Here is a 13396-nt window from a genome sequence, read left to right as displayed (position 1 = left end):
GGGCCCCAGTGTCCAAACCTTCCTCTCCTTCCATTCCTAGTCCTTTATCAGCACAGTCTCTGTTACCACAGGCAACACCAGCAAGTCCTAACACTGATTTAAGTGCCAGACCATAAACCCAACAGAGAAGTGCACCAAGCTTCATCTTGCCCTTTTTCCATGCACACAGTGGCAGAGGTAACCCAGCTCATGAGTTTCAGTCCTTAGGCAAAAATGAGACATAGCAGTGGGCTCTCTGAGAAAATGACAGTGTCTTTCTAAAGACAGGCCACTGGACTGGAGCTGGCCCACAGACTCCTTCGGTAACATACAGAGTTAAGACAGGCACTAACCCTTTTAAAAGCCTTGAACTAACAATAAAAACCCATAAACTGTGTCTCCCACTTTGACACTGGAAATTAATTAAGCCAGCACTTGAAGTTTTGTAAAGATTATACACCATTCCTAGATTGTTTTCACAGAAATACAGAACATATAAACACTGACCTTGTTTCTTTTAACCCTTCTTTCTGAATGACTTCCAGTATTTGTTTTGCAGTCATTGGTGAGTTGGGATACTTTTCCAATGCCTAAAAAGAAATAATAAATGTAAGTGACAAGACACAGCTGTCCTGTGAATCTGAAAGGTTATGTGATCATGCAGTTTTTATACAGTCATTTGTAAAAGGCAGGGAATGATAGTGTTGAGCCTGGAGTCTTCTGTCTTTTGGAAGGCCAGATACAACCAGGAAACCTCAGCAAGAAAAAGATTTACTTGCTGTTTTTGTACATCATCTGCTACCTCTGCCTGGGAAAACTCTTACCAGATTACAAATAAAAGATTTGGAATACGCAATTGGTTTTATGACACAGTAACAGATTTTCTTTCAGGCATGAGGGGAAATACATAAAACACAAGAGCCAAAGAGGGGAAAAAAATACCCACTAGTACTTTTTTTGATTTTTATTACTTTAGAAATCTTTGAGGTCATTTGACTATTCTAGACTTAGCTTTGCCATGATCTCAGAAAAAAAAAAATTGGCTAAAACCTTCCATTTGTAGACCAGAAGCTACTGTAAGAATTGACACAGTGAGGTTTCAATTTTAAAATGCCTTTTAATTATAAAAACAACGAAAAATGAATTAGTTAGAACAGTCACAGCACACAAAATGCTACATGACAGAGTGCAGTATATTTTTCCAGTTCAGCTCAGTTTTCCACTCCTTTGCCTTTTCCAATTGAGCCCAAAGTAACTCAGTCCTCTTTACAGACAGAACCATCTTCTAAGAATTTTTCTGATTTTCCACTTCCTTTTTGTAGTCATCAGTTTTATGCTGTTAAACAAACAGCCACTCTATTGCTCCTGCAAAATGCCAGACTGATAGCCCTGGAAAACAAAACCCTTCAATCTGCAGTAAAAAGTGTGGCACAGGCCACAGTAATCAAGCTTCCCAGAGCATCTTGACAATATATCTCAGCCAGAAGTTGCATTTCTACCTTCTGTACAGTTTGGTCTAATTCAAATCATCCTGAGCTTCTCTGTAGTAGTTACTACCAAATAATGGCAATAGTGAAAGCAGCTACTACTATGAGGATACCTGCACACTAGGAACTAGAGACACCATCACATCATAGCACACAAGTCAAACTGTGAAGGGTGCTGGCCAGGGCTGTAATTCATCAGCTCACCTAAAGCCAAAGACTGCCTACCCACTACAGCTTCACCAGCTCAGCCCTTTTCTGCCATTTTACTGTTCTGATTTCCGGCCTGTTCTCTTTCACAGCCAAAATGCAGTTTACCAAGTCCTTCAATTCTTTGTTACAGATGAGCTTTTTATCCTTTATCCTTAAGTTCCACAAAGGAAAAGGTATAGGTGACAGTTGCAGTAGAAAGGTCAGGGAGTTGAACTGAGCTTATCTCGTGTACATCAGTAGGCAAGATTCAAAAGGGACCCATCAGGAAAGGAAAACCAAAAGGTGATTTGAAAGAAAAAAGAAGAGAAGGCTGAAAAGAGTAAATGTATAGCAACGAGTAAGGACCGAAGAAACTGCACAGAGCTGAGAAAAGGGCCATTGCACACAAGGGAAGAGAAATTATATGATGTATTACTGACAGAACAAAAATGACACATTGGAAAAATGACAATGCATATAAAGATTAAGACTAGGATGAGAAAAGATTAATGGTGTGAAGAGAAAAATGGAAACTTTAACCTTCAGAAAGAAGACAAAGTACAAGGTAAAACGACAATCCACCAAAATAAAGAGAAAAGAGAAACAAACTGGGAACATTCCAAAGGGCAAACTGGAAAGGACAAGAGAGGATACTACACTGTACTGGACACGGCTATGAAGGAAACTGTGTGCACTTGAAAGCGGGGTTACTCACTGTGGAGGATTCCCTGTTTCTCTTCCTGAGTACAGGCCCCTCAGCACACCTGGGCAGCTCCTCCCTGCAATTGAGAAAATTTGGGTAGCCCTGTCCCCTTCTCTACGACATCACATCCTGTTCTATAAAGTCAGTAAAAGTGCCAAGTATTACCATGAGAGTTTGACAATAATTGGAAAGAAACAGTAAAGCTAAGCAAACATCAGAAGTCACCCTATCCTGGACAATGGGAGAAGGGAGAGCAGTTTGTGCTGAGGAAGCTGCACTGAACTGGTTGTGGAAATAATGGCTAGACATACGGATATGGAAGATCATCTTCACCAAATAACAATGAAACCAACAAGTAGGATGCATAACACCACTACAGAAGGTTTAATGAAACCCACAGGGCAGATTTCAAATATCACAGTATGAAGTGAACACATTCAGGGGATAATGACAAATTGAAATGCAGACTGTTAGGCTGAAAATGCTGGGGTAAATAATTGCCCATTGTGTGGATTTGCTTTACACTGGACACGTAGTGTGGGCTGCAGTTCATATATCCCATGAATTTAGTTCTGTTCATCTAACCTTTTAAGACCTGTTATTTAAAGAACTGTTCATACCCTAACCAAAAAGCATAAATTTTCCAATTTAAACTCTGCTTAAGTTGAAAGTCCTGTTATTATATAAATTATTAAGTTTTCTTTATCATAACAAAGATTAATTAGCAGAGAACCTTAGTAAGGATGGGTTTTTTCTGCCCCTCCCACCATGCTGTCCATCCTCATCATTGCTCCTCCTCTACCCCCAGTTTTAGCCTAATCATTTATCACAATAAGCAAATAAGAATAATTACATGTAAAAACCTTTCAATGATAATATAATTTTCTTCCCTCAGTTATGGGAAACAGCATGAGAGCATTATTTAAGATTTTATGAGCTAATTAATACATTGAACTGTTAATTACACTAGTATCTCTTGCCTCTGTATCTTACCACTAACACTGCTAATATCCTTTTGTATTTCTAAGACTTTGGAAAGTAATATTAGAAATTCAAACTGAATAACTAACTGCGCCTTAAAGAAAACAATATACTAAAAGGCAGAAGGAATAGTTATGTCATAGGTTTCTTGGTCAGACATAGTAATGCACATCAGCCAAGGAAGCTGTAATTTGTTTTAAATATCATTTTTCTTCTTCCCACTCCATCCACCAACACTCGTATCATATATGGGCAGTGACTAATAATGCTGAAATTAAAGCATGCCAAAGTACTGTAGTGAAGAACATGACTGTTTCCATGCATTTTGTTAAGAAGGACAATAGCAGAAGAATGGTTTGCACTGACTGCAACCTCTATCACAGGGGATCAGATATGCTCTATTTATTCCTGCCATTCAACCATAGCCTTAAAAAGGGACAGACGGTAAATAACTGGGACAAATAATGTGATACCCATCAGGACAAAACAAGAACAGAGTAGTCACTGCACAGCACACATCCTTGGTGCTCATTCAAGCCGTGGTTAACAGTTCAAGGAGAATAAGGTTCAGATCATACCAAGCACGTTGAAAATCAAACCTCCCAACAAACAGTAGCAGCCTGACAAATTGTAGTATTTGTGTCATCTGTAGGTATCAACTCACAACTTCGGAGATATTAAATAACAACACAGGTGCCACAAATGTATATATTCCCAGTTTCACTGGAAAAGTCATGTCACTTATATACAAGTGGACAAGAAGAAATAAAAATTCATTTTCTCACCACGGTATCTATCATTATCTCTGTGTTGATGACTAATTGAAAAAAATCAGTTACCACACAGGGGAAAAAAGTTTCTAGTGAACTGTTAGCAGGAAGACTCTAGTGCAGAGTCAAGACTTGCAGCTCTGCATAAGAGAGAAATCCTGAATGCTCAGCTTGCCTAAAAAATCAGGACTTCTCTGTAATGGATGGAATTATTAGTTTAATTTATGTATACAGATGCTTGTGACTACCTGAATCAGATCTGCTCAATCATTTGCATCTTAGACACTGAAAAGAACACAGTAGAAGGACAAAGTGAAGAAAGTCAAACCAGAAAGTTGGTCCTCTTGCCACCCATAAACATTCCTGCAGAAAGCAGGAAGCTTTGCCTGCAGCTATCAGTTATCACACTGACAGAAAATAATTCTTCTAAACAAGAACCAAGTGTGTTCTGATATTGCATTGTGGTCCAAAAGCAGCAGGCAGATCAGCCTAGTGGGCTTAACACTGCTGATGTGTGACTAAACAGTCTGAAACCAGCCAGAGCTTCTTCCACTTCTAGATTCTGCTGGCAGGGATCTGAAGGTCAGGTAGCTGACAAAAAGCAGGATCATTTTATCGTAATAGACTGAGCCACTAGTCAGAAACTGAAGCAATTCTCCTTAGAACATTATTTTTAAAAAGTAAGGAGGAGGAGGAAGAGGAACAGTACAGTTATTCCCAGTGGTCTTACTCATCAGCTAAAAGACAACTCAGGCTGAACTACACAATGGACAATTTTTACTGCCCAAAAACAGCAGGGTGAATAGAAGAACAAAAAACCAACCAACCAAACAAGCAAACAAAACCACCAAACAAAACCCTCCAAAAATTTTCTTTCTCCTAAGCAGAAAGTATAAATTAATTACTAAATTAATGAATTGAAAGATGGAATATCAAACAGGGTACAAGAAATAACAGCATCCTGGAAAAAATCCAGCATTGTCTTCTACAGCTGCTTATGTGAGGTTAACAGGAGGACTGACTTCTATTGTGGGAAATGCCCCACTAAAATCTTTTGTGTTCATTTTTGATTAACAGCTTCAGTCACTGGGGAATTATCAGCAGCTTGGTAAAAGTTCAAAGCCCTTTGTGTGAAGAAAGATGGGTAAATGGTTTGAAGAGGAGGGGAGGGTAGAGGGGGGGAGAAAAAAAGTGCATAGAGATGGATGAAGATGTGAAAACAGCAAGGATGGTACACAATACATGAAAAAGAGAGATGATTTTAAGGGTAGGTGTGTTATGACCTATTATAACACAAGTTCTCAAATAGGTGTTTGCTGATCCTGATCAAGAGAAAGGTAAAGAGTGGTTTCTGCATACTAAAATATTATAAGAACTTGAAACAGGAGTAATAATTCTCCTGGTAGGACTTTCGTCTTTAAGCAGTTGAAATTACAATAAAAAAATTATAAGATCTAAGTAGAATGAGGTGCATTTTGTAAGACATGTCACTCTCAGTATGCTCCACACTATAAATGTGTCTTTATAATCCACTTGACACTACATATAAGCAAGAAAATAAACATTACGCAAGGAAAGAAATAAAGATATCCCATCAATAACAAAGGAACACATAAAAAATAACATAACATGATGCAGTATATTAAGTTTTAACATCAGTTTTGTCCATACTTGCTAGTCCACACTTTTTTTATATTCAGAGGTAATGCTACTGACCAACAGAACTCAAAGAGTTTAAAGAATACTTATAAAGTAATTTTCCCCAGTTCTTTCAGCAAAAAGGATTTTGCTGCTTCTTTAGCTTGAACTACAGGGAACGACTGGGCAAGCGTTTCTTGCAAGAGAATTTCGACTACAGAATTTGCAAGTAGGTCTGAAACCGTCTAGCTTTGCTAACCTGCCAGATACAAAGGACATTATCATCATCTCCTAAAATCCTGAATGAAAGAAAAGAGCAAGAAAAAAGCTGAATAGTTTATTTGTTTATGCCATTGCTTTAACCGGATCATCTGAGGCTTGTTCCAAGATGTCTGAAACTTTTATTGTTCCTTCCAAAATTTATTTATGTCATATTTCAAATGGATATAAAGGCAGCTTTGGAAATTCCAGATAAACTGTACTCTTGATATTTTGAATTCAAAAGAAATTGGATTGCAATTCAGTTGAAATGAACATACAGTTGGCCTATTCCTTTAAAAGGCACAAGCTTTAACAGCAATGCCATCCTGCTATTGCTAGTGGTCTCATACATCACAACAGAAAATGTAGGTTAAAGTTTTTAGCTCTGAACAGTTGACTTATTATAATAACTTATTGATCTGGTCTAACATACTGAAAAAAAATGGAAACCTTTCTATTTCTCTCTTTATTACAGCAATCAGCCTATCCAAGCAACCGGGAGCTTTCACTTACAGGTTCTGTCAGGACAGATCCATAAACACCTCTGTGACTAGCAGGATGAACCTAGGGAGCACACAGAATCCTATCAGATTTCTAAGATCAGGATCAAAGATGCCCCAGTGAGCATGGTGTCAAACTTGCTATCCCAGTATCGGTTCCACTATTAGCAGCAGGATTACTAATAATGATTTCAGTCAAGCAATGGAGCATCCAGATTCCCAGAATGACTGCTCAGTTCTGACAGTGCCTCGTTCAGTGCCAGTTCTGCTTAGCCATGCAAGCCATACCTCTCCTTGCTTCCTATTGCAATACTCCATTGCCTCTCACTGTGCCCAGCCTTTCCCTACTCTCAAACTGATACTCTGATCTTCTGAGGTGTTGCAATAACCCTAACCTGTATATCTCCCACCTTCCCACATCCCTACCCAAATATCTTTCTTCCATAATCCTTACCACAGTACAAGACTACAGGATATTCCAATGTCCTCTACCCCCTCAAACATGAGTGCATTCATACAGATGCAGCTCATGCCATGGTTTCCCCCAAACCTGCACAAAGGCACACAAGTCCTGCATAGATACTCAGCACTGGTACCTTGCTGGCAGCACAGTGTAGCTCTTAGGTGCTGACAGGTCAAATTGTAATGTACACCTCCTCTGGGTTGTGGACCACATTCTCCTGTCTACTTAGTTTACAGTAGAAGTTTCACCAGCACTGACCCAACTGGAAAACTTTTAGCAAAACTTTTAAAATTCCAAATCATTATTTTAGAGAACAGACAAGGAGAAAAAAAAAAAAAAAAAAACAAACAAACAAACAAAAAAAAAAAAACCAAACAACAAACCTCTGCCATCCAAAAGTGTAAAAGTGTTAATGAAATCTGTACTCATTCAGCGATCACATACGCCATTTTCCTGAAATGCCTCTAATTATGGCAGGGATAAAAATCCTCCTTTGGCACCTACTTGGCACAAAAAACAGACACCTTGCTTAGGTGACTGGAACTAAGGGAGCTGAATGGATACTAGACTCTGTTAGATTCCCTCACTTTACAGATAACAGAGGAAAGAACTGCTATCAGTGTGAATACATTTAACATTAATAAATGAACATAAAACCCCCTATAAAATTAATAAACACCTAACCTTAAACATATTTGTTTCCATATATGCTATTTTCTCTATTGGAAGATGATACAGATTTTTATTTTTCTGAGGCACTGAAGGGTTTGCTGCGTAACTTATGTTTCAGCATAGTAGGATAAAAAAAATAATTACAAGGAGCAAAACTTCACAGAAAAATCAACAGAATGAATAGATCTTTGTTTCAGAAGCTTTCATCACTTTATTTTCCTCAGGCAAGTATAATGTGTAAGGGTTACTTTTAATGTGAGAAATAAAATTCCTACTGGCTACTCCATGAATGTAACCAAATTTAACAGGAAGTGACAGTTGTGCTGATTTTCTTGCCATTGGTTTACTATCAGAGTTTATCTTGTTAGACAGTGTCCTAAAGATACAGATCTAAGATTTCTAGAAGGCGAAAAAGAAAACAGGAGAAAACAGAAAATAGAACACAAAATATTTTAAACTATGCATTCTACATAAATATTCTTACATATTAGTTTTGACTATTTAAAGTATTTCATCCTGGTAAAATTGCTCACTAAAAGGTGAAGTTTAATGCCGCAACTGACATTGATTCCATTGATGCGCCATGAATATAGTTATGTTTATAGAATGTCTAATGACAGCAAACATAAAACCATAAAAATTATACTTCCGTTTTAATTATGTGGGATAGATGGCAAGAAACTAGCTCAGCAAATTTACAGCATATTTTGTTGTTTTGGTGAACAACCAGGATAAGTCACACTGCTCCTCTTAACCTCAGAAGGGAAGTCAATAAATTTCACAATTCATTTGTCTGGACTGTTTCTCACTCACAGGATGATACACCCTTCAAAACAATAAGCAAATGGACATGGAGAACATAACTAAGAATGCTTCTTAATAATTGTATCCCAGAAAGAAAGACTACAATGCATGGAAAACACAGAATTAAAATTCTGAGAGATGTACAGCAAGTGATAAAGCTGAAAAAAAATAGAAATCCCTTGCAATCACAGACACAACAGAAATCCACTCTCAGTTCTTTAAGTTCCCGGAGTCCACCTGTTCAAGTACTGAGGGAAAATGGAAAACCAAAATTTCTACAAAATGAAAAAGGCAAACCAAAATTTCCACAAAATGAAACATTTTGATCCAAAACCAATGTCTTGATTTTGGGGGGGAGGGAGGAGTGTTGTTCTTTTTAAACAAGAGAGTATTTCTTGTCCGAACAGACAATAGAAAAGAGTAAAGTGTCCTTGCATGTTATGCACTTTTTTTCCCTTCCAAAGCCTGCACAATTATTTCACATAAGGTTTTATTAGTCTGAATCATGACATCATTATGTACAGAATACAGTTCACTGGCACAACCCAGATCTACTACTTAAATTGCTCTGAGAATAGATATGGTAAGTCATGTTTTTGAACTAAAGAAATGCAGCCTTCTCAAAGAATGCATAAAGAGAGAATTCTTTTGTTAGCTGTCAGTGAGATTTTGCTATCTCTCTTAAATATATAATGTTTAGTGTCATAAGGAAGATCAGCCATCGTGTTATGGCATTTATCTTCATGAGTGAAGAGAGGAAGGGCTACTGTGATTTATTCCGTCTCTCCTCATGAGACGATTAATGTCATAAGAGATTAGTCTTCAGTGCTGACTTGTACACAGAGTATAACACAGGGCTGGAGTGGGATGCTAAGCAGTTTTAATTGCCACAAATTTGGAAGCCCACATTACTTACATATGGCATGGTTGACAATTAGTCATCTAAGATTTTTAAAAATAGGAGAATATTTTGCAGCTCAGTAACTCATATCCACTTTGTGTCACTTATTTGTTCAGTCCTTCCTAGCAATGTTTCCACATGGTCCCTTCCCCCAACTCATTACCTAAGTCCACCCACACTTGTCCTCTTAAACACATAATTTATTGTAAAACTGAAGTCCATATTGCTGGTTTATATAGATTTTTGATAGCATCTATTTAAAGGTTTAAAAAATTCACTATTTAACAACTATTACCAAGAAAGATTTGTCACAACACAGGCAGATTAGTGAAAGTATATAATGGCTCTGCATCCAGGTTTGTACAAGATGTATAAACAGCTTTCCTCAATATTTGAGAAGTTATGTGCTCACCTCTTCCCAGGGACCTTGTAAAACAATCTGACCATCTAAACTGAAGGTGATAATTTTTCAAAAGCTTATCACTTTGTAGAAATGCATACAGAATGTTTTGTTTACATGCTGCTTGCTTCTTATTATGGAAGAAAATACTTCAAATAATACTGTAGTGAAAAAAAAACAAAACAACAAACCAAACCAAAAAACACCAACCTGATAAGCAAAAGTTCTGTTAAAAAGGGAAGAATTATTTTTCCCCCAAACCAGAACATGAACATCCTCCATTTTTTTATATCTCCTTTTCTGAATACTGCTTAATAAAAAATCCCTTGATAAAAAAGGGATTTTTTTTTTGTTAAAAACATCAACTCCTTACCATTGGTGTACATCAAACAGAACACATTATTAAAAAGGTCTCATGATAAAGTGTTATCTTTACCTAGGCTTCTCAAATATTGACTTAAACATTTTTATCAGGCTGTTAATCACATCCACATTCAATGTGAACAGCAACTGAGACCAGTCTTGACAGTCAGGTAACAGGGCAACATTATGGCAGGGAAAAAGTATTGTGAAATCTAAGGACATTTCTTATTGATGGTAAGCGTATAGGAGAGAAAAATCAATGGGTCCTCATCAGTACAACTGTCTAGCAGCTGGATGCTGATTTTCCTTAAAGATTAAAACCAATAGGAGCAATCACTTGGCACAGGTGAACAAATTCAATAGGACCTCCAGTCTATAAAGGAGAAAAGTGAACAGTGAATTCAAGGCTGGAGTTCATGAAGAGACAAAATGCTGATTGTTAAACCATCAGTTTGCAATCAGATCCCGAAACAAAATACAGAACGCTTCTTTCCCCATGGGGGTACAACCTGCAACTGTTCAGTATAATCTTCAATTGTGAAGGTCCCAAACTCCTGACTGCCTAAAGGAATTATTTCAAGCTCTAAGACTGGCTGAACTCCTCCAAGTCAAGCTGGATTGGACTGACCAGGTTACAGTGTGAAATGGCCATCACCCACACATATCATGCAACTACCATCACCAAACACCAGAATCACAGTGAAGTCATTGGTCAACAGAGGGGAATCACAGAGAATTTTACTAGGGAATATAAATGCACAGATGTCCCATAAAGCTGGGCTTCCAGTTCAAGACAAGCTTCTATTTTTAGGGGTCCCTAATATCATTGCACATTTTTTATCCCAAGACACCTCTCCATACACTGAACAGAGGAACTGTTACCTTACAGGATGGTAACCATAACCCAAGAAAAGCAAATAAAGAGAGAGTAAAACATGCCTACTAGACAGCATATTCTGTCATGGTTTTTTTGCTTTTTCTATGAGAAACAATATAGGTACACATGAAGATCTGAATTTTCCCAAAGTCACATCTCCTCAGCAAATGTAGGACTAAAAATTGTCAGTTCTAGGACATGCTACTGGCAAATAAACTTAATGTCTATGGGGCTTGCGCACATGATTTTATATTTAATGTTTTAGAAGTTGACAATAATAGATTTTAGCTCTATGGAAGAATAATCTATTTTAGCTGTAGGGAAAAATTACAGTGCCTCAGTTTGGGTTTCTGGTTTAACTACTGACTTCATACTCTACCTTTGAAACAATCAGAATCACAGAATCACTGAGGTTGGAAAAGACCTCCAAGATGCTCGAGTACAACATCTGACGAAACACCACCTCGTCAACAAGACCACAGCACTGACTGCCATGTCCAGCAATTTTCTGAACACTTCCAGGGATGGTGACTCCACAATTTTCCTGGGCAGTCCATTCCAATGCTTAAATACATGTCAGTGAATAATTTCTTCCATTGTCCAACCTGAATGTCCCCTGGTACAGCCAGAGGCCATTTCCTCTTGTCCTGTTGCTGGTTTCCTGGGAGACCATCCCCCCCACCTGGCTACAGCATCCTTTCAGGTGGTTATAGAGAATGATAAGCCCCCCTCCCACCCTCCTTTTCTCCAAGATAAACATCCCTAACTTCCTCAGCTGCTCCTCATCACTTGTGCTCCAGACCCTTCCTCAGCTCTGTTGCCCTTCTCTGAATTCACTCCATCACCTCAATGTCCTTCCCGGATTCAGGGGCCCAGAACTGAACAGAGGATTCAAGGTGAGGCCTGACTGATGCTGAGTACCAGGGGATAATCATTGCCCTGATCCCACTGGCCACATTTTTCTGACACAGGCCAGGATGCCACTGGCATTTTTGGCCACCTGAGCACATGCTGGCTCATGTTTAGCCATGGTCAACCACCACCCCCAGGTCCTTTTCCATTGGGTCACTTTCCAGCCACTCCTTCCCTCAGCCTGCGGCACTGCCTGGGGTTGTTGTGACCCAGGTGCAGAACCTGGCATTTGGCCTTGTTGAACCTCACACCACTGGCCTCAGCCCATTGATCCAGCCTGTCCAGATCCCCATGCAGAGCTTTCCTGCCCTCCAGCAGGTCAACACTCCCACCCAACTTTCTGTCATCTGCAAAGTCACTGAGGATGGACTCAATCCCCTCATCCATATAATTTTTGAATATATTAAACTGGATGGCTCCAATACTGGCCCCAGACCAAGCCCTGGGGGGAACACCACTGGTGACCAGACACATTTGGATTTAACACAATTCACCACTGCTCTCTCGGCTCAGTCATCCAGCCAGTTTTGAACCCAAAGAGCGCACCCATCAAAGCCATGAGCAGACAGCTTCTACAAAAGAATGCTGTGAGAGCCAGTATCGAAGGCCTTAATGAAATCCAGGCAGACAACATCCACAACCTTTCCCACATCCAGTAGACCAGTCACCTGGTCATAAAAAGGTGATCAGCTGGGTCAGGCAGGATGTGACTTTCCTAAGCCTGTTCTATATCAGCCTGATCCCCTGGCTGTCCTGTATGTGCTACAAAATGGTGCCTTCCCAGACACTGAGGTCAGGCTGACAGGCCTGTAGTTCCTCAGATCCTCCTTCCAACCCTTCTTGCAGGTGGGCATCGGCATCACACTGCCTAGTCTCCAGTTCTCTGGGTCCCCCCTGGTTGACCAGGACTGGTGACAAGTGCTGGCGAGTGGCCTGGCTCCTCTGCCAGCTCCCTCCGCACCCTGGTGTGGATCCCACCTGGCCCCACAGACTGGTGAGTGTCAGCTGGCACAGCAGGGCACTGGCTGCTCCCTCCTGGATTACAGCACGACACTGGCTGCTCCCTCCTGGATTACAGCAGGGCACTGGCTGCTCCCTCCTGGATTACAGGGGCTCTGTTCTGCTCCCTGTCCCTGCCTACCAGCTCAGCAGGCAGCTGCCTTGAGGATATCAGGTCTTTCTGCTGAAGATTGAGGCAAAGAAGGTATCAAGTACCTCAGCCTTTTCCTCATCTTTGGTTACATTTTCCCTCCACATCCAATAAAGGATGGAGATTTTCTTTGGCCTCTTTTTGTTCTTAATGTATTTATAAAACCATTTTGTATTATCTTTCACAGTGATGACAACATGGAGTTCTAGCTGAGCTTTCACCAATCCAGTTTTCTTTCTACAAGACCTGATGACATCCTTATACTCATTTTGAGTTGTCTGCCCCTATTTCCCAAGTTTATAAACTCTTTCTTTCTTTCCAAGATCCAGTGAAAGATCCCTGTTCA

The 13396-nt window shown here is 39.5% G+C and overlaps 1 protein-coding gene across 6 annotated transcripts in view; it reads right to left on the bottom strand.

Moving 5' to 3' along the window:
* The window catches only part of ASXL3 (ASXL transcriptional regulator 3), a 124996-nt gene that overhangs the window by 97908 nt on the left and 13692 nt on the right, over window positions 1–13396 (bottom strand). For 3 of the 6 annotated variants that reach the window (XM_085572068.1, XM_021525719.4, XM_085572067.1), the window contains exons 2-3: window positions 2371–2434; window positions 487–569 (exon numbers count right to left, since the gene is read on the bottom strand). In XM_085572068.1, coding sequence (XP_085428194.1) covers window positions 487–569; window positions 2371–2434 — 147 coding nt within the window. The remainder of the gene's footprint in view (window positions 1–486; window positions 570–2370; window positions 2435–13396) is intronic. The other 3 variants (XM_085572065.1, XM_021525717.4, XM_085572066.1) reach the window with 1 other exon arrangement.

This window comes from Lonchura striata, chromosome 2 (assembly GCF_050655825.1).
Source record: "Lonchura striata isolate lonStrDom1 chromosome 2, ASM5065582v1, whole genome shotgun sequence".
Taxonomy (NCBI): domain Eukaryota; kingdom Metazoa; phylum Chordata; class Aves; order Passeriformes; family Estrildidae; genus Lonchura; species Lonchura striata.
Note: the sequence above shows the minus strand (reverse complement) of the source record. Positions and strands in the feature narration are given on the sequence as shown.